General features: G+C 54.8%; 1 protein-coding gene across 2 annotated transcripts; it reads right to left on the bottom strand.

Annotated features, from left to right (window-relative positions):
- Window positions 1–10,487: 10,487 nt before the first annotated feature.
- NOP53 (NOP53 ribosome biogenesis factor) lies at window positions 10,488–20,375 on the bottom strand. 2 transcript variants are annotated; one of them, XM_082368633.1, is made up of 13 exons: window positions 20,032–20,375; window positions 19,205–19,269; window positions 17,250–17,358; window positions 16,410–16,609; window positions 15,990–16,060; window positions 14,740–14,835; window positions 13,350–13,454; window positions 13,074–13,277; window positions 12,172–12,347; window positions 11,879–11,945; window positions 10,968–11,044; window positions 10,815–10,871; window positions 10,488–10,548 (listed from the first exon to the last, which is right to left on the bottom strand). In XM_082368633.1, exons 1-13 carry the CDS (start codon window positions 20,358–20,360, stop codon window positions 10,542–10,544), a joined length of 1,563 nt encoding a protein of 520 aa, XP_082224759.1. In that variant the 5' UTR covers window positions 20,361–20,375; the 3' UTR covers window positions 10,488–10,541. The 2 variants fall into 2 exon arrangements, with proteins under 2 accessions (XP_082224759.1, XP_082224760.1); XM_082368634.1 differs by having other exon boundaries at window positions 10,488–10,871.
- Window positions 20,376–20,773: the final 398 nt, after the last annotated feature.

The raw sequence follows: 20,773 nt of genomic DNA, 5'->3' as shown, positions 1-20,773 counted from the left end.
TTTCATTGCTGGGGAAATATGCTCAGGGTGAGCCCTCATGGGAGGGAGTAAACATAAGAATCTTGCATGCGGATTTCTCCAGACTCTCCCATTATGATCCGCTGCGTGTCCTACTATGTCACTATAATGAATCAACTCTGGGGAGTTCCCTGGCGGCCTAGCAGTTAGGATTCCCGGCTTTCTCTGCTGCGGCCCGGGTTCAATCCCTGTCGGGGAACTGAGATCCCCCAAACTGCATGGCGCGGCCAAAAGAAATCAGTCAATCAACTCTATACGGACTCCTCTAGGACCTTCTAGCAAATCCCTGAACACGGGGCTGGTCTGGGGACCCTGACACAACTGGTAACCCTGGTCAGACCCAGAGGGAGGAGGGTACGCAAAAGAAAAAGTCTAAAAAACAAACTACGCCACGCTGTTCGCTGTTCCATTGTGTGTGGGCTTGAGGGGGCTGCCAGGAATCGCTTTATGAAATTTCTACTCTACTGCACTAGGTACGGAGAGAATGGGCATTTTTCACGTGTTTGGGATATAATTAATGCAAATTCCAAATGCATACTTCCACTCCTGAAGGCCAACTGCCTACTTGACACCGACTGTTGGGCGTCTAACGGGCACCAGCAACCTGAGGTCCTGATTCGCCCACCCCACCTCTGGGCCCCTCCTTCTCCAGTCTTCCCCATCTCGAAATGGCAACTCCAGACCAGGCAAAAAAAAACTTGGAGTCTATTGGCTTCTTTCTTTGTAGATCAGTCAGTGATGGTGGATTTACTTTCACAATATATCCCGGATGTACCCACCCCTCTGCACCTCCACCTGCGGGCGCTGTTGGAGACCCTACCACCTCCGGGAAGGACTCAGGGAGCTCCTGCCCTGCCCTACTTTCCCTCACAGTCTGTTCCCTATGTGGCCGCCAGGGGGCGCCAGTCCCCACCAGCGTCTGCTCAAGCCCGGCTTCATCACCCAAAGTCATCATCGTGGACCACAGGCCCGGATGTTCTGACCCCCTCTTTACCTCTCTGATCTTATGCCCTCCTCACTACGCTCCAACTACACTGGCCTCCTTGCTCTTCTCGGAACAAAACTGACACGCCTCTTCAGAGTTTTTTGGGGTTTTGTGGAGTTTCTTCCTTTTTTAAAAATTGAGGTTAAATTCACATCACATAAAATTAACCATCTTAGAATGTACGATTCAGTGGCATTTGGTACATTCACAGAGTACATTCTGTTTTTTTAAAAAAATGGTCTTGTCATCATTTCTTATAGGAAATGGTGGCGATGGGAGATGGGAGTTGTGTGTGTTTTAATTGTGGTAAAATACACCTAATCTAACACTTAACATTAGAAGCATTTGGTACAGTCACAATGCTGTGCAACCGGCACCTCTATCTAGTTCCAAGACATTTTCATCACCCCAAAAGGAGGCCTGTACCCATTAAGCGGTCACTCCCCACTCCCCGCCTCCCCCCAGCCCCTGGAAACCACTAATTTACCTTCTGTCTCTATGGATTTGCCTGTTCTGGACATTTCGTGTAAATGGAATCATACAATACGTGATTTTTTTTTAAGTTTTTTTTTTTTTGATGTGGACCATTTTTTAAGTCTTTATTGAATTTGTTACAATATTGCTTTTGCTTTATGTTTTGTTTTTGTTTTTGTTTTTGTGGCCGCGAGGCATGTGGGATCTTAGCTCCTTGACCAGGGAATGAACCTGCACCCTTTCATTGGAAGGCAAAGTCTTAACCACTGGACCTCCAGGGAAGTCCCTACAGGATCTTCTGTGTCTGACTTAGCATAACTTTTTCGAGGTTTGTCTGCATTTTAGCATGTATCCACCTCAGAGATTTTGGGGGTTTTTTGTTTGTTTGTTTTATCTTTTTATTTATTCAGCTGCGTTGGGTCTTAGTGGCGGCACGCGGGATCTTTGTTGCAGCACGCGAGCTTCTCTCTAGTTGTGGCGCATGGGATCCAGACGCGCAGGCTCAGTAGTTGCCGCACGCAGGCTTAGTTGCCCCACGGCGTGTGGGATCTTAGTTCCCCAACATTGGAAGGCGGATTCTTAACAACTGGCCCACCAGAGAAGTCCCCACCTCAGAGATTTTGCATTTACTGTTCCCACTGCCTAGAACACTTTTCCTTCAGACAGTCGCAGGGCTCTTTCCTTACTTCATATCTTTGCTCAAATGTCACTTCTTCCCTGACACCCTATTTAAAATTGCAACACCTCTTCCAGCCCTCTGTACCCCCTTTTTCTCATGGCACTTACGCCCTTGACATTCTATGTATCTTACTTTAGGTTTTTTTTTTGTTTTTTTTTTTTTTAAGCTGTTAGCCGTCTCCCCCGCCTAGAATGTGCACTCCGTGTTTTTCTGTTTTTTCTTCCCTCCTGGTATGTGTCCAGCATCTAAAGTGGTGAGTGGCATGCGGCTAGCACTCAGTAAATACTTGTCAGATAAACACATCTTTAAGAAAATACTTAGTAAGCTTATTAGAGAGTCTCTTATATTAATGGCTACAATTGAATAGTATAAAAAATGTATGTGGGGCTTCCCTGGTGGCACAGTGGTTAGGAATCCACCTGCCAATGCAGGGGACATGGGTTCGAGCCCTGGTCCAGGAAGATCCCACATGCCGCGGGGCAACTAAGCCCGTGCGCCGCAACTACTGAGCCTGCTGCTCTAGAGCCCATGAGCCACAACTACTGAGCCCACGCACCGCATCTACTGAAGCCCGTCCGCTCTATAGCCCGTGCTCTGCAACAAGAGAAGCCACCACAATGAGAAGCCCACACACCGCAGCGAAGAGTAGTCCCCGCTCGCTGCAACTAGAGAAAGCCCACGCACAGCAACGAAGACCCAACACAGCCAAAAATAATAAATAAATTTATTTATTTTTAATGTCTGTGAAACAGGAATGCAAACTAAGTCATTTGTTAACACCAGGAGAATTCTTATCTTCCTCTCCCTGTGATAATTCTTATCTCTTTCTAGGCCAGTACCAGGCGCTTAGAATTCAGGCAAGTTGGATGGGGGAGAGTTGGGGGAGGGGGTTCACTTCCTTGCAGACTGGACCTTGGCCGATAAGAAGCCAACTTACATCCTTAAAGGGAAAGGGCATATTTCCCATTTTAAATGTTGTAAAGTAGGGCTTATAGGCTCTTCTTCCACTGGAGGCAGATTTGTCCAAAGTCCCACCGAGTTTCCATCAGGCCTCTTTCATTCACATGGGGCATACTGAGCCACCGACACAGGTGCAAACGGTAGGAGGCAGGAACTTGTGTGACATATTCTGGTGAATATGGTACCCAAAGGAACTAGGGCAAGTATTTTGGTGCGGGCTACACTGAGGAATACGGTACCTGCAGAAGCCTCGGAACTTTCAGTGGTGCTGGTGACAGGAGTGTTTATTCAAATGTCACCTCCTAGGCGAGGCCTTCCCTGACCATCCTCTTTTTTTTAAAATTACCTTTTTAACACAGTATAGTGCACAAATATTAAAGTTACAGCTCAGTGTAATTTTCACATGTATAACACCATTTAACCATCTCCCATATCAAGATATAGGTCATTTCCGGTTCCCCAGGAAGTTTTCTCACGCATCTTCCCTGTCAGTTACCCAACAAGGGTCACCACAATCCTCTATCACCATACATACGTGAGTTTGGCCTGTTCTAGAACTTTGTATAAACGAAACCATACAGCATGCACTCTTTATGTTTGGATGCATGGATAAATGGATGGACCAATGGACAGATAAGTGGATGGAAATGGAGGGATTGATAGATGGATAGATGGATCCAGTGATGGATGGGTGGGCTGAAATGATGCCTGCCAGCCCCTAGGGGTTCTGGGTAAGGTCTCTGCCTGGCAAATGGGAGAAGGCACAGGGCAGGTGGGACAGGGGAGTCGTCAGAGGTGAGGCCTGACACGCCTTGCCTACAGCAAAGTGACAAGAACCTTTGAGTAACTGTCTCCGCCCCTCCTGCCCTCGACCCCACCGGGATCTACACACGCCCTTCATGGCAGGGTCCCTGTCTCTCCTGTGCTCCCTCTGGCCCTCGCCCTTTTACAGCTCACCCCACCACCACCTCTCCATGTCCAGGACCCCTGCTGACCCCCGCCTCCGATCTGCTCCACCCATTCAGAAAGCGTTGCCGCTCGCCTGGGGGGAGGGTCTAGCTTTTATCCCGCCTGCTGCAATGTGGTCCTTTGAGGGGTCTTGGGTAAGGGTGAGGGGGAGTTAGGGTCGCCCGGGAACCTCCAGGCCAGCTGGTTCCGGGCGTGTGCTCTCGGCGCCCCCTGGCGGCCACCGCCTCTCCAGCATCTCTACTCGTTGGTCCTAGAACTTCCGAGATCCTGCACCTGACGGTCCGCGCCCGACACTCTGGGAGAGGGGGACGTTAATGTTCACGTAGGACCACGGGCGGCGCCACGAGACCGCTCCAGGCATGGTCACCAGGGGCGTCCCCGCCCTGGATCCCCAGGACAGTTCTCAGCGATCCATCCCGGACCCGACCTCCTGGCCAACCCTCCTCCCTTCTGGGGCACGTCCAGCCTCGTGGGAGTGGTTCCTCTGCAGTCCAGATTCCCTCCCACCTCTCTGGCCGCTTTTGCTGGGTCCCTTTTGCTGATCCCCGCCCGCTTCCACTCCTCCTTCCCTCCCTCTCCCATCCCCCTCTCTCCTCCTGCTTTTGTTTACTTAGCTCCCACTGCCTCAAATGCCACCAATACCCACTCGCTGACCACCCCAGTCTCTCCCTGACCGGGCCTCTGAACTCCTGGGTCCGGCCACTTCCGCCACTTTGCCTTTTACAAGCCTATTAGGCAACTCAGGCTTGATCTGGTCAAAATTCAACCCGAATTTCTCTGCCCCAAACCCACTTTTACTTGAGTTGTCCCCATCTTAGTTAACCAGCTTTTTACTATTTCCCCTCCGTCCGTTCAGTTCTCATGCATTCTCTGTCTCCCTCTGCTTCTCCTCACCAGCTAGGAACGTGTTAGTGCTTTACTTCCTGGAACCTGTGTTCCCCAAACCATCTATGTCCCATCTCCTCATCGGGCATCCCCCTCCATCCAAATGTTCCACCCAGAATATCCTCGGTGTCATCCTCGGTCTCTCTCCACCCTCTCACGCCCACGTGCAACCTCTCGGCCAATCTGCGCATTCCACCTTCAAAATGGATCCAGAATCTGACTGCTTCTCCCCTCCACTGATTCCACCCTGGTCCAGCACTCTCATTTCCCACCTGGACTACTGCAGCTGCTTTCTCGCTTCATCTCTTGCCCCCAACAGTCTGTTCCCCAACCACAGCCAGAGGGACTCTCTCTCCTCACATGGTCTGAATGGCACTGCATGATGTCTTCTCAGGTTGCATCATGGGCCTCACCTCCCACATTCTCTCTTTGGTTCCCTTGGCTGCAGGCGCCCAGGTCTCTTTGCCCTTCCTGAGGCTCCCAACCCCAGGGCCTTTGCACTGGCTGTTCTCTCCACCTGGAAACAATTTTTCCTGTTCTATCTTCATGGCTGCCTCCCTTGTTTTATTCCAGTCTCTGCTCAAATGTCAATTACTAGGAGAGGACTCAGTATTTTGGAGTTAGTACCTGGGTGGGTGACTGGGGGTGGGGACAAATGCAAGAGCTCTTTCAAAGGGAGAATGGACATGACCCGGGTAGAATCTCAAATCTGGGCAAGTCACTTCCCTTGTCTGTGCTTCAGACTCCTCAGTGGTAAAGAAAAACAGAGGTGGGGGGAGCACAGTAACGCCTGTCACACTGGGACCAGAACAAGGACATGGGACAGAGACAGCCTTCTAATTATGGAACAAGTATTAATTGTTTAAATGACATTATCATTAAAGGAAAGGGAGGAATCCATGATGTTGCCAGGTTTTTGGCCTGGGGGACTTAATGTGTCACTCTAGAGTTTGGGTCACAGGAGGATTTTAGACCATAGGTCAATTACCCCCTCCCCCCACCATGAACTTGTGGGGCAGGTGAGCACAAAGGGTTGGAGGTGTCCTCAGCCATCTATCTATCTGTGCTCCTGCCTCATTCATGGAAGGCTGGGCTCTCTAAGTGGAATGGACAAAGTTCCGCCTGGCCCCTGACTCTTAGCAACTGTGTGGTCTTGGGTAAGCCCCTTGCCCTCTCTGGGCCAGCATCTCTTTGGATGGCAAATGAACACAGCAAAAACGTCACAGAAATGGTTTAGTTTCTTGCAGACCTCGGAAAGCTCTTAGAATTTTAAAAATTACTTTCCTGAGCGTAAAAACAATGCATCTTGGGCAGGGATCAGAGCCTAACTAGAAACCACTCCAGGTGTTTTAAACAGGAAGGGATTTAATACAGGGAATCAGGTGCTTACAAAACCAAGGGAGTCTGGGGCAGCAGGCTCTAGGCTGGGCTCTGGGGATAATGCCCAGGACGGCTGCACAGAACCCACCTGCTTCCAGGGAACCTCTGGGCTCAAGAACGCCCAGTCCTGGCTGTGACCCTGGGGTCACTTCTGCCGTCCATGTCTCTGGAAGGACTCTAACCGCTGGGGCCTGTCCTACACCTAGAATCCAGCTGCGAGGGCGTCTGGGAAATGCAGTTGCTGCCTCCAGCCCCTGCTGTAAGGAGGGTGGGTGGAGGTTGGCAAAGCTCACCCAGGGTTCGCCCCAGTGAAGTGGAGAAGATACATAAAAGCAGATTTAAGGAGGAAGATACAAATCTAGCATCATTCACCATCGGAGTTTAGCCCCTGTTAACCCTGGTGTACATCTTCCCAAATGCCTTTCTCTGCCTATGTGTTTATTTACATTTTTAAACTAGTCAGAGTCATAATCCTTTCCCCATTTAACAGTTCTCTAAGACAGACCATAAGTATTTCCCCCGATCATTAAAAATTCCTCCCCTTCCCCCCAAAAATATTCTCCCCAAAGCTGTTTTTTTTTTCTTAAATGGTGATGAAATATCCCATCGTGTAGACATCTCACTTATAAAAACCCATTTCCCATTGTCTATATTTGGACTGTTTCTGTTTCTAATCTTCCAAACAGCACATCAAGGCATCTATGTCCATATTTTGAATTCCTATTTTTAAAAAAGTTTGGAAAAGCTGGAAAAAGGCTGAAGATGGAAAAAGCATCCCCTGGAATCCCCCACCCAAGAGACTCTGGGCACAGGGTTAGTTCAATGAAGCCCAGCATGGATGGGGGCAGATCCTGTTTCCTTTATTCCACAAAAGAGCAGAACATAAACACATTCCGGTTATTACGCATGCTTCCGACCCCTGGGTTAGTGGCCGCAGAGGCCTCCCTCCCCTGAGTGGCCAGGCCCACCCCACGGCCATTACCACGCTTCCTTCCATTCTACACAGCGCTCTGACTGACCTGCCTCTGCATTATGCTTTTCCCCAAATTTCCGGCCATTTCCTTCAGGCATGTTCCCAAGAGTGCAATCAGTGGGTCAAAAGGTAAGAGCATGTGTGAGGAGTCTTTGGCACAGATTGCAAGTTTCCACACTTTTTTTTTTTCCCATTTTTGTTTTTCCCTAACATTATAATACACTCATCTAGGGCTTACTCTGTGCCAGGCCCCTGTCCTAAGCACTTCTGTGTGCAGGCGCCACCCTTGGAATAACCCAATGAAGTAGGCACTATCATTATGTCCATTTTGCAGATGGGGACTCTGGGGCACAGAGAAGTGAAGTAACCTTCACGAGGTCACACAGCTAGTATGTAACGGAGCTGGGATTTGAAATCAAGATTCTAGCTCCCAAGTCCATGCTCTTAACCACAATTTAAGGCTGCTGCCTACAGATGGCCTCCATCCTTTAAATAACCAACTCTAGCTCCCTCTGCAGTATAGATGCACTATCATTTATTCAGGCATCACTCAACTGGTGGGTAATTCACTTTTTTTAATACCACAATTGGGCAGATTCAGGTTTTGTGGTGCCTGAAGCTTTTACAATTTGAGGGACCCGCTACAGGAAAAATAGTAAGTTACAAGTTCGAAAGGAGGTGTAGGACCTTGGAAGGGACCAGTGCAAGTAATTGACTTTGAACCTTAAGGTTCCATCAGCATCATGCTAAATCCCAATGTGCTTTTTCCCAATAATTATTAGCAAGATTTTCAAACGGTAAAGGCAACCGAGTTTTCCGGGGAGCACCCATGTGCACCAGCACCTAGATTCTACCGTTAACATTTCCCTGAACTTGTTTGATGACGCATCTGGGCATCTGTCCCTCCCCTATCTGTCCGTTCATCCCCTTTATTTTATGCATTTCAAAAAGAAGTTGCAAAAAAAAAAAAAAAAAGAAGTTGCAGACATCAGGGCACCACTGCAGCTTGCAAATCTTTAACTAGAGTTCAGCATTTTAAATTTTTTTCTTTTAATGTAAAAATCAGAAGTGAAATGTAATTGATATGCAGGGAAACCCACAAACCTGTCTTTGCTGTTACCCCGTGTTTTTTGCACACAGGGGAACAGACGCATTTCCCCAGGACATTAAACAGTGAGAACTTCCTGAGGACTCTGCCTAATGCCCCGGCTGGCAGAATCTGTCCTCGGGTAGCTGGGACCTCTCCATCCCCCGGGTAACCCAGCATTTGACAGATGCTCTGCTGGCCATCTCTGGACATTAAGAGTTTCCTCCCTTTTTCCAGCAGCTTCCTTCAGACTCCCTCCCCAGGATGAAGTTACTGGGTCAAAGGCTGGGGCTTAAGGCGTTAGCAGACACCAAGTGGCTTCCATTTGCACCTCAACCTACCATCCTCTGCCCCCTCCCCTATACACACACGCACACTGCAGTTTTCTTGTCTGTATAACAGTCCTTTTTAAGATGGGAGAAGGGGAGGAACAGCAGGAACAGTTCCTTAAATTGTGATGTGGCGGGAAGGAGGAGGCTCTGACGTTAGTCTCTCCCTTCAGCCATTTGTTTTATAAATCGCCTGCTATATTTTTATAAACATCTTGTCCTGGAGCAACCTGCCTAAAGGCCATGATAAAAAATAGAGAAAGACTAACAGAAAACTAAAAGCAATGGACACTCCTGACAAGATACCATGCACAAAGTCAAAAGGAAGAGCCTGGGAGAAATGTCTGTGACATGTATGACAGTCTTCAGACCCATAATAAATAAAGAGCTACTATAAACAAACAAGAAAACAGCCCAGGAGGAAAATGGTCCAAAGATTTGAACCAGCATGGAAGAAACCACCAGTGATCATATGAAAAGGTGCTCAACCTTACTGGTAACCATGCACGATAAAATAAAAAGTGAGACCATACCGTAGTAAAGCTATGAGCAAACAAGGGGGGGGACTCCTATATGCAGAGAGCATTTTGGCTGGATCCAAATGACCTTTTAGATACACTTTCCCTGTAGCCCAGAGATTCACTTCCAGGTACTTGTCCTACACACACATGTGAAACGGCACAGGTACACAGGTATCCCCTCCAGCTTCACCAGGAGCAATATGGGTCTGGGTGAGTGGAATCACAGCATGGTTGTACAGTGGAATTCTCTGCAGCTGAGAAAAAGAATGAGGACGCACCCTACACAGACATAAATTCCCCAACATGTGCTAAACGGCAAGTTACAGAACCACATATGGTATGATCCTATCCCAGACACAGAAAAATTAAAACACTATTTTCCAATGTATACGTATGTAATTTAACAGACTCACACGTGGAACATGACGGAACCCTTCAGAGCAAACTGCAGAGACAGCTACCTCTGCAGAGGATTAGGATGGAGGGCAAAGGTCAGGGGTGACGTTCACATTTCTCTGGTATGTATATGAACCGTATCAATGACTTACAGCGAGACCACAGTCTTTTATTACTTGTAGAATAAGTGTTTTTAAGTCCTTTAAAGTGGGGGTGGGGGATCAACCTCCTTTCATGGGCTTCCATTTCCTCACCTTTAGAAAGGGGATAGGGATGGAGACCTCCCTGGCGGCCCAGTGGTTAAGACTCTGCGCTTCCACGGCAGGGGGCGAAGGTTCAATCTCGGTCACGTAACAGATGCCGCCTGCAGCACGGTGCGGCCGAAGAAAAAGGGGGCGGGGCGGGGATAGGTAATTCCAGCCCTCCTAAACTGGCTGTCGCGAGGGCTTGATGAGAAAGGATAGGCGGGTAGCAAACTTCAGCTGCTGCTCTGAACGTGACACGCCTGCAGTCAAGGTGCCTTCGGTCAAGGTCCGCCTCCGTCACTGCAGTGCAATGGGCCACCTCCCCCCACCAGAAACCCAAGTGCAGCCCTCCCTTCCCACACCCAACAGCGGCAGGCCCGTCTCCTCTGCCTACTTCTGTAAGCCGCTGCTCACTCCCGGGACGGACGGCTACCCTGCCTCTGCTGGACAGGCCCTCTGCCACGCCCTGGCTTCCCAGCAGGCTTTGGTGGAGACGAAGGCCCTGGTACCCACATCCCTGTGTGCTAGAGGGGGGACAGGCAGAGCTGCCCCCAGGAGGGAGACAAGTCACACGCAAAGCCTGAGGTGTTGGTCAGAAGGTGCTTTATTGAAGGGCGGGGGCTCCAACATCTCGCAGCAGCTACAACCTGGGGACAGAGGGGAGGCTGAGGGTAGACAGGGGTGCGGGGCCCCACATCCTCATCCACGTGACACCCCCTCTTCTGGTGTGGGCCCTTCCATTTCCCCTCGGGGACCCTCCCTGGCCTGACTCTGCGGTCAGGTGGCTCTGGCAGGCTGACCCTGTCCCGGGCCTGGCCAAGGGAGCATCGCTCCATCACTGGCCACGGCGACCGGGTCTGGGAGGGCCCCGGGACCGCTGGGGACCACTAGGGAGAAGGGGAGTGCCGCTCACTGGATCTCGCGGAACGCCCGCTTCTCCACCAGCTTCACTTTGTACTTGCGCTTGAACCTGGGGGAGGGAGAAGAGAGCAGTCGGCGACCTCAAGCCCCTCCGGCGCGGGAAGGTTCCCGATGCCCGCCCCGCATGGCAGCCCCCGGCTCTCACTTGGCTCGCTCCCGAGGCTCGATCATGTTTCTCCTCTGGAAGCTCTTGAACCGGTCACGGAGGATGTTGCCCTCAGGCTGCGAGACACGGACAGGGAGGCCTCAGCGGGTGCCAGGCAGAAACCCTACGGCCCTGACCGCTCCACAGGGTCCAGTGTGGTGGTGGTGGGGGGTGTCAGCCCCACAGTCCCCCCATTAGCCAAGGCCCCCAGTCTGGCCTCACGTACACCAGGGGCTCAGCCCAGCCCTGAGCTCATGGGGTGACAGGTACTGAGCCGTGGGCCGGCCCTGAGCTGGGTCTGGAAGAAGCAACAGGAAGGAGGCTGGAGAAGGGGGAGTGGGCGTGGCCGGCAGAGGGAGCAGCAGGGGCAAAGGCGGGGTCAGAAGAAGAGTGCACGGTCGGCCCACTAAAGTACAGCTGGCCGGAGCCCCAAGGCGCGCCGGACCACACAGAGTCCGTGGAGCACACAGAGTCCGTGGAGCACACAGAGTCCGTGGAGCACACAGAGTCCGTGGACCACACCGAGTCCGTGGCCGTGTGAGGAGCTGGAGGCACTGGGGAGCCACAGCAGGTTTTGAGTGGGGGAGGAACAGGGTCTACTTTGAGCTTTAGGAAGACCCCTCTGGGACTGAAGACGCTGAGAGTGGGGGCCGGAGACCAGGGGCTACAATGGGACCTGGCCAGGAGGAACGGTCTTCTGAGGGCCCCAGGCTCCAACTATCCATCACTCGGCCCCTCACCCCCGGGGACCCCGTGCCCTCAGCCCCCAGGCATCAGCCCAACCAGCCCAGCCTGGGGGCAGCCATGATGTCGCCCATAGTCCCTGGGGGACGTGGGGAGCAAGGATGGGTATCATCACCAGGCACGGGCGTCTCCCCTACAGCACCCCAGCCCCCCAGCCACACAAGTACCTTCAGGGTCCTGAGTGAGTCAGACAGCTCCGAGCTGAGCTGCACATCAATGTCGGGGTCCTGATACCTGGGGAATGCGGGGCGTCCGGGAGGGGGGAGTCAGCCTGGCCCAGGACACAGGCCAAAGACCCCTCTTGGGAACAACAGGCTGGGCAATTGGGTTGAGAACACGGAACTTTGGGGTAAGAGATGGTCTCCCAGGAGGGGCCCAGGCTGAGCAAAGATAGGAAGGCGCCAGATGGGGGATTTGGACCCCTCCCGGCCTCCCAGGGAGCCCCCAGCCCGGGCCTCACTTGAGCCGCCCCAGCCGGCGGGGTCTGTCCGCCTCTGCCAGCCGCCGTGCCTGCCGCCGCTCCCGCTGTCGAGCCAGCTCCGCCAGCCGCTGCGCCACCTGCGCCTTGATCCCACGCAGCCTGAAGACCTCCTGGTGCCGAAGCCGGGCGGCCCGCACGGCAGCCTGCTGCACCCTCTGCGGGGACGGGCGAGGTCAGAGGCCAGGCCGAGCACGACCCGGCCCCGGGGGGCCTTTCCTCCACCTGCTCCCAGGTCACAGCAGCTGTTTCGCCACAGTGCTTGCTTTCTTTTCTTTTTTTAAAAAATTTATTTATTTGTTTTTGGCTGCATCTTTGTTGCTGCGCGTGGGCTTTCTCTAGTTGCGGCGAGCAGGGGCTAGTCTTCGTTGCAGTGCGCGGGCTTCTCATTGTGGTGGCTTCTCTTGTTGCGGAGCACAGGCTCTAGGCGCACGGGCTTCAGCAGTTGTGGCTCGTGGGCTCTAGAGCGCAGGCTCAGTAGTTGTGGCACACGGGCTTAGTTGCTCCGCAGCATGTGGGATTTTCCTGGACCAGGGCTCGAACCCGTGTCCCCTGCATTGGCAGGCGGATTCTTAACCACTGCGCCACCAGGGAAGCCCAGCGCTTGGTTTCTGAACCGACCTTCCTTACCCGTTTTTCTCTGTCTGTGGTTCATAAACCCTCCCCACCCCCCACCCGAACATCATCACCAGGGCAGCAGGCCTGACCTGGCGTGTTCCCCGCTGCATCCTCTGAGCCCAGAGAGGCATCTGGAGGATGCCAGGAACTAGGTCTCAGCTGACAAAGCAGCTTCAAGGATCCCAAACAGCCCAAAAGAGCAGGCTGCCGACAGGAGAAACCAGGCTGCGGGACCGGGCAGAGCAGACGGGGCCCACGGTGCTCACCAGCATCCGGGCGGCCTTCTCCCGCCGCCGCCGCTGCTCTGTCTTCTTCTCCGTGGAGGCCGGGCGGACGGCTGTGGGCGAGGCCTCTGCTTGCGCGGCCCGGTCCCCTCCAGCCTCGGGCCCCTCGTCCTGGCCCTCGCCCGGCTCCCCTTCCCCGTCCGACTCCTCCAGCAGCCCCTGGCACATCTCCTGGAAGGCAGACTCCTGGGGGGAGGGGGCGGGTCAGGTGCACGGCAGGGAGCGGGCGGGCAGGGGGGGTGCGCGGGCCCGGCTCACCTGCGTGGCCGCCTGCTCCGAGGCCGGCGGGGCCAGCCGCCGCTCCAGCTGCTCTGCTGCCTTCTGCCGCCGCAGCTCCACCTCGTGGGCCGCCCGGAGCAGCGTCTGGGAGGGGGCGCGGACGCAGGTGAGGACCCAGGCCCTGGAGGCCTCTCCTGGGAGTTACCGACCCGGCCCTCTTACCTCCCACCTGCACCCCCACCCCAGGGCTCAGCCCACCCCCTCGACGGCCCAGGCGCCCCCTCCTCTCCCTGGCCTCCCTGCACCGGCCCAAGGGGGTTTCTAATCCCTAACCTCCCGTCTGCTCTGCCCGTTCTCTTAAAGGACAGTCTGGTCTCTACACACTGCAGGGTTCCACTTCTAGGAAGTGCCCTGAACAGGCACATGCACACAGACAGGAAGAAGTCGTGGATGCCCGAGACCAAGGGAAATGGGGAATCGGGGGGTGACGGCTGATGGGCGTTAGGTTTCTTTCTGGGGTGATGAAAATGTTCTAAAATTGACTGTAGTGACGGCCGCACAACTCTGCATATACTAAACACCACTGAACAGTGTCCTGTAGGTGAGTGAATCACATGCGTGGAAATCGTATCTTGATAAAGTGATTATGTTAAAAAAGAAAGAAACAGAAGAAGACAGCATCTCCCGGTGAGCAACAGCCTCTGCGCGCAGCTCCTCCGCCTGCGGCCGGCCTCGTCCTCTCAGTGCTTCGCGCAGCGCTGCCGGCTCCCGTAGATGCTGTTCCCCGGGAGAGGCACGCGGCCCCCCGTCCCTGCTCAGCTAAGAGTCTGTCTCACGGTGAACAACGCTGAACAGCATTCACAGGAGCACCTGCGTCTACTCAGCGACCTCGATTTCTCTCCAGGAACCTGAGCTCCCAAAGGGCGGGGGTTTGTCCCCTCTCTGTTCGTGACACCTGTACCCAGCAGATGTCTGTGAGATAAACACTGACTCTTGCCACCAGCTCTTCCTGTTGCTAAACTACCTTCGCCCTTGCACAAAGCTTACTCGGTCACACGTTTTGTTGCCAACAGTTGAAAGCCTTTTGCATTTATGTCCCACAGAGTTCCTGAAAGGTACCACGGTCTCACCCATCTCTGGGCCTTTGCACATGCTGTTCCCTCCGCCTGGAACACACCCCTTCCTTCCTCTCTTACCATAACAAACTGCTCCCCCGTCTCAGCTCTGATGCCCCCTTCTCTAGCAAGCCCTCCCTGACTCCCAAGGCTGGGTCTGATGCCCCCCCCGTGCCCTTCCATCCCAGCCCTGCCCACTCTGGGTCATCACTGTCTGGGAACAGGTCTGTCTCCCCGACTGGACCACGAGCCCTGGGAGGGCACGCCAACCAAGCGGCCAAGCACCAACTGAGAGGCCTGGCGGGGCGGCGTACCTGGTGGTCCTCAAAGGATGGGTTGTAGGAAGCTCCCGCGGGCGTCACCTCCACGGCAGGCGCCTGGGAGGGCTTGGTGTGGAGATGCTGCGGCCGCTGGAGGAGGACGAGACCAAGAAAGGGTAAGGCCCGGGAGCGCCATGACTCAAGCTCCGACAGGTGCTGGGACCCCGGGCCCGGGAGGCGGCAGAGGCCTCAGCACGGCGCACGGCCTTCAAGCTGGGAGGTGCCTGCGGCATCCGGAACGATGGGCAGCTGGTACCGCGGGCGCAGCAACCCCAGGACGAGCACGCAGGGACCCTGCTTGCCTTTCCTGAGTAGGGTCCCTGTCGCCAGAGTGGTGGGGGGGTGAGACTTGCAACACCGTACGGTACGGTCGTCAGGCCATCACTGAGATCGGCAGCTGTGCTCGGCAGAGGGCACGAGGTTCTGCGTCTGTCAGCGCAGGACACGGCAGACAAGGGCTGACGGACACTCAGAGTGTCGCCCCGCGCCCCCGGGAGCTTGGGAGAAACGCGGGCCCCGGGCTCTCCTGACACCCGCTAACCAGAACCTGTGCTCTAACAAACCCCCAGGGGCCCCGAGTGCACGCCCAGCTCTGAGCAGCAGCTCCCCGTCCGGACTTGCCGCGCCCCTGCCCGGCCGGCCTCCACCCCAGCAGAGGCCCCCCGTCTCCAGCAGAAGCCTGGGGGTCGCCCCTGACGCCCCCGCCCCTCCCCACAGCCAACTGCCCGCCAGGCTGGGTGCTTCCGCCCGAGGACTTGCCTTGGGTCGCCCCCTCCACCCCCGTGCTGGGGTGCCCGCCCCCACCTGTCCCACCTCCTCAGAGCACCCCACAACCCCACCGCTCCCGTGTGCAAAAGCACTTAGGATAGACGCCCACAGCCCAAGTGGGCTCCCCGCAGCCTCCTCCCACGCCCGACCAGCGGGCCTCCGCACCCTACAGCCCCCCCTCGCCGGAGGCTCTGCCCTCCCATCTCTGCAGGCTCGCTCGCTCCACCAGGTCTCCGGCCCCTTAGTACCATCTTACTTTCCAGTGACGGTTTCCCTCCTCTCCCTAAAGCATGCCCCACTGGCCTGCCACCGCTCTGCTCTGTGCCCCGGCGGCGGGACTGCCTGCCCGGCTCCAGCAAGTGGGCTCCGGGTCACAGGCCGGTCGGGCTCGGACGCCGAGGCCCCATGGCCCGAACGCTCCCCAGCCCCGGGCTCTGACCCCTATCGCCCCGGACGCCCTTCTGACGAATTCTCACCTTCACACCTTTCTTCTTGGTCTGCTCCAGGAAAAAAGGGTCCTGGCGCTCCAAGGGCCGGTCCAGAGGGTCTGCGGAGGCAGCGAGGGGCGGCTGCTGGGGGAACATCGGGGCCCTGAGGGGCTCCCTCCCAGCCCTCCTCCCTTAAGATGGCAGCAAAGCACTGACCGGAAGACGGCCCGGGAAGGACTGACTCTCAGACCCCAGACGGCTTCGAATGCCAGGCAAACGAGCACGTGGACGGGGTCCAGAAAGCAGAAGAGACCCAAGGCGGAAGGGCAGGAGCCGGCCACTTGGAAAAGGGGAGCACGAGCGGGAAAATGGTGCCACTTCAAGACACCTGACTCTGCCGAAGACCCTCAAAGCAACGCCCGCAGGGCGCCCCCCTCAGATACGGTGCGCGGCAGCAGGGACACTCACTGTCTTTGACCCAAAGGTCGTAGAAGGGCCGCTCGACCGTGTCCTGGGGCCCGGGCTTGGCTCTGGCCGCAGGAGGGTTGAGGAGCCGGGCCTGAGCCCTGCGCGCCTCCCGGGGCAGTTCGCCCTGCTTTGCCAGCCTCTCCCATAGCTGCTGCTTCCGCTTGAGCTTCCTGGCGTTGGGGACCTGGTGGGCAAGGACACTGGGCCGGGGAGAAGCGGCGCAGGCGCAGCGGGTGAGGCGGGCTCCCCCCGCCCCCGCCAGGCAGCCCAGCGTCTCCTCCCTCCACAGGGGCCTCCTCAGGCTTCCCTACTCCTCACTCGATCCAGCAGCTTCGGAGACCATCTCCCCGTGTCTGCCCCCAGCCCAGGCCTCTCTCCTGAGCCCCAGACCTGACAACACAACAGCCCCTGGGGCCCTTGCCCTGGCTGTCTCCCAGGGACCGCACACACCATTTCAAAACCAACCTCAGCGTCGCCCCACTGTCCGCCCCATCAGCCGTCCACGCCCCACCCCCACTTCAGGGGTCAGCCACTAAGCCCTGCCTGACCCACACCCTGGCCGTGGCTGCCCACCCAGCCCCCCCTTCCATCCCCAGAGCCCTCAGCCCCGTCCAGGCCCATCCTCACCCGCCCAGCCACAGCGCCCTGGCCCCAGCCTCACTGCCCCCAATCCGCTCTCCAAAGCGCAAATCCGACCCCATCCTCCCCTCCAGTGCCCTTCACCTATCACCCTCCCTCCCCAGAATTCCTTTAGGGTCAGGAAGTGAGTAGGGCCTGCACAGAAGGGTGTGAGGCCAGAACCAGAGGAGAAGGAGGGTCTGGGGGTGATGGGACACTCACTCTTTGGGTGCAGGAACCTTGGATGTGTTCTCTAGGATGAGGTCGATCCGAAGGGGTTTCTTGAGAAGCAGCGACTTCTTCTGACCTTTGGTCCTCTTCTTGTTCAGCTCTGGGGGTGGGAGAAAGGAAAGAATTAAGGCCTCAGGCCTCCTCACTACCCAAGACCAACTTCCCACTCCCCTCATTCCGGCTCCCCTGGAGACCTGCATCCCAGTACAGACCAGGAGGCCCCAGGCTGACCCCAGGCTGCCACCTGAGGAAAGAGGCCCCTGCAAAGGCAGGGCCCAGGGTGCCCAAGCTGTGACTCCCCACACCACACCCATTTCCTGGGCCAGCTGGAGGCAGCCCTGTGCTGGGGACACAGAGGAGTCAGACCCACAGCCCTGCAGACAAGGGGCTTCCAGAGGCAACAGGGAAGTGGCCACAGAACCATTAATGCTAACAAGGAAGAAAGCAGGTGGTCAGGCGACATGAGGCCCAGGGAGCTGGACTCAGGACCCAAGACGGCCGATTCTTAGCACAACAGCATTTTCTGCTTTTACTTCTAAAGCCTAATAGTAAAAAGAACTCTAGAACAAAACATACTAGGATGGAATCCGCATCCTTCCATTTGCTAAGGGACCTCATGAGAGTGACTTTGCTCCTCTGTGCTGCCAAAATGAGGTTTAATGCCTGCCTCACAGGATCAGGCGGAGATGTATCGGGTTGACTAAAAACGTCGTTCGGGGTTTGCCATAACATCTTACGGAAAAACCCAAACCAACTTTTCGGCCAACCCAATAATTGCAGCTGACCATTGAACAACAAGGGTTTGAACTGTGGGAGTCCACTTATACCAGGATTTGTTTCAATAGCAAATACTACAGGAACATACGATCTGCAGTTAGTCGAATCCACAGATGTGGAACCAAGGTACAGAGGGCCGACTACAAATCACACATGGATTTTCGACCCCATGGAACGTCAGTGCCCCCGACCCCTGCACTGTTCAAGGGTCCATCGTATTTCAAGATCCCACAGCACAGTGATCACAGTGGAAGCGCGCAATCGCTGTTATCCTTCTACTTTTTTTTTTTTTTTTTTAAAACCTAAAGCAGAATCTGTAACGACTTCCTCGCCTGTTCACCAGGGCAGCTCCCTGCCTTCCCCTTCTGTTCACAGAGCAGATCTCCTCACTCCTGTGAAAGTCAACCTCTTTAATACCCCTTCCTTACCTGCTCCCTCAAAGACCGCTCTAACCCAAGAGGTCCTTTCATTTCCCTTAGACCAGATCCCTTGACTGATCTCATACATGCTCATAAAGGCCATCCTGCTGTTACAGCAGCCTGACATTTTGCTCATTAAAGCTATCGGCTTTCCGGTTAAAACGGACCCCTTAGCTTTTCTAGCCCCTCCTTAAAACAAATTGCTTATTCTTCATCTGTTTTTCCAGATATTGACAGTAAACCTTATTACTCACTAAAGCAAACCCTAACTTGCTTCTCCTCCACTTGTTTTAGAAGGTCCTGACCCTGCATTTTGGCAAATTAAAGCAAGCGGGTCAAGAGGAGTCTCTTACCAACTTATTCAAGTTGGTCCTTTTGTTCTCATTAAAGAACAAACATCTTATTGAGTAAAACAGTTATGATTCCTTACAGCAAGTCCTTGACTTAGTTTTCTGCAAATAAACGGAGACCTCCTGATTTATGATTATCTACCCAACAAGGCAGATCCCGACTGGATTCTCTGGGCATTGAGACCTCTCTGAAACCTCACAAAAAAAAAATGAGTTCTTTAGGTTAGTCCCTAACTTGCTTTCTGTTCATTCCAGATCCTCTTGTTTATATAGTAAAAACCTTTTTTTGCAGGTCTTTGCCACCCAAGCCACGTCATTAACACAGATCCTTTTAGAGGCTGAGGGAGCCTCAATAAGGACTAATCATTGCCATACACCCGCCAAAGAAACCCTTCCTCACCTTCATTCTTGGAGCCAGTGTCCACGAAGAAGAGTTTTTCATCGGGGGCCTCTGATATCAAGCCACTGGGAGATGGAAATTCAGAATGTCAGCCATACATGTGGGGGAGAGGGGCATGAAGCTGCGGAAGGAGCAGGTTTAACCTCTCCGGGCTCGGCTTTCCTGTTATGCTCATTCAAGTACGATCTTCCCGCCTGGGACCCCTCCAGGCCAGAGCCCCTTCCTCCAGTTTGCAGATTTTACTACTTAAAACGCACTAGGGCTTCCCTGGTGGCGCAGTGGTTGAGAATCTGCCTGCCAATGCAGGGGACACGGGTTCGAGCCCTGGTCTGGGAAGGTCCCACATGCCGCGGAGCAACTGGGCCCGTGAGCCACAACTGCTGAGCCTGCGCGTCTGCAGCCTGTGCTCCGCAACAAGAGAGGCCGCGATAGTGAGAGGCCTGCGCACCGCGATGAAGAGTGGCCCCCACTTGCCGCAACTAGAGAAAGCCCTCGCACAGAAACGAAAACCCAACGCGGCTAATAATAAATAAATAAATTAATTAATTAAAAAAAAAACCAACGCACTAAACTAGGCTGGGTGCATGGTACGTACTGATACCGGAAAAGTGTGGTTTACCTGGATTCTAATTTAACTGGGCGTCTTGCACCCGGTGACCCTATTAAGCCCCCCAGGCTGTCACCCGGAGTTCCCAGTCCATCCCCTCGGCTTCCCCAGCGGTGCCGGACAGGGGCTCCCAGGCCCCCGGAAGTCCCCCCAGGCAGCTCGGCCTCGCACCCCGCCACACAGAACGTGGCCCAGCTGTCCGCAGTCCCGCCCCACTCACCCGCTCGTGCGCTCCTGCAGCCGCACGTCCTCCAGGAACTGATCGACCTCCAATCCCAGCGGCTCCTGAGCGAGCCGCCGCCAGCCCCGCTTCTTATTTCTTGGGCCTCGCCGCCGCCGCCTCAGCGCCGGGTCCACCGAAGTGGGCCGCAGCCCCAGGAAGCCGGAATCGGCCTCGCTTTTCGAGCACTGCCCGCCGCCACCACCACCCTTTCCCACCGCCATCTTGTTAAAGGAAGAACTTGCTCTCCGGCTCCCGGAAATCCGGTTTGGGGCATGCGCGCGCCGAAATCCCGCCCCCTCCCGTGACCTACTTCCGGCTTCCGCCATCTTGGTAGGGTGGCTGGAGCCGCAAAGGGGCGGGGAGGCTACTATCTTGGTAAAGGATAAATGGCTCCTCCCTCTTCTGCAGATTCCGGTCCGCCCCAGGTTGTAGGTTTGGGGCTCTAGCCTTAGGCGAAACACCTTTCCCGGCCGCCTAGGAATACTTTTAAAATCTGAGTATCATTTTTAATTTGTTGAATTTTTTAAAAATCTAGTTTTCTTAAAAAAGAGAAGTTATACCCGTCAGTGGCAGATTCGGCACACGAGACTTTCCAATCTCAGAACGTTTGACCTGTCAATGTTCCAACCCTAGCATCTTGGAAATCAGAGAGTTTTCGGAATGTCGAGGTTGGGAGCACAGAACATTACGTGCGAGAAATGTTAGAAACATACATTATTAGAACCCTAGAAGCACAGGC

Source organism: Balaenoptera borealis (genome assembly GCF_965194805.1).
Source record: "Balaenoptera borealis genome assembly, chromosome: 19".
Lineage (NCBI taxonomy): Eukaryota > Metazoa > Chordata > Mammalia > Artiodactyla > Balaenopteridae > Balaenoptera > Balaenoptera borealis.
Note: the sequence above shows the minus strand (reverse complement) of the source record. Positions and strands in the feature narration are given on the sequence as shown.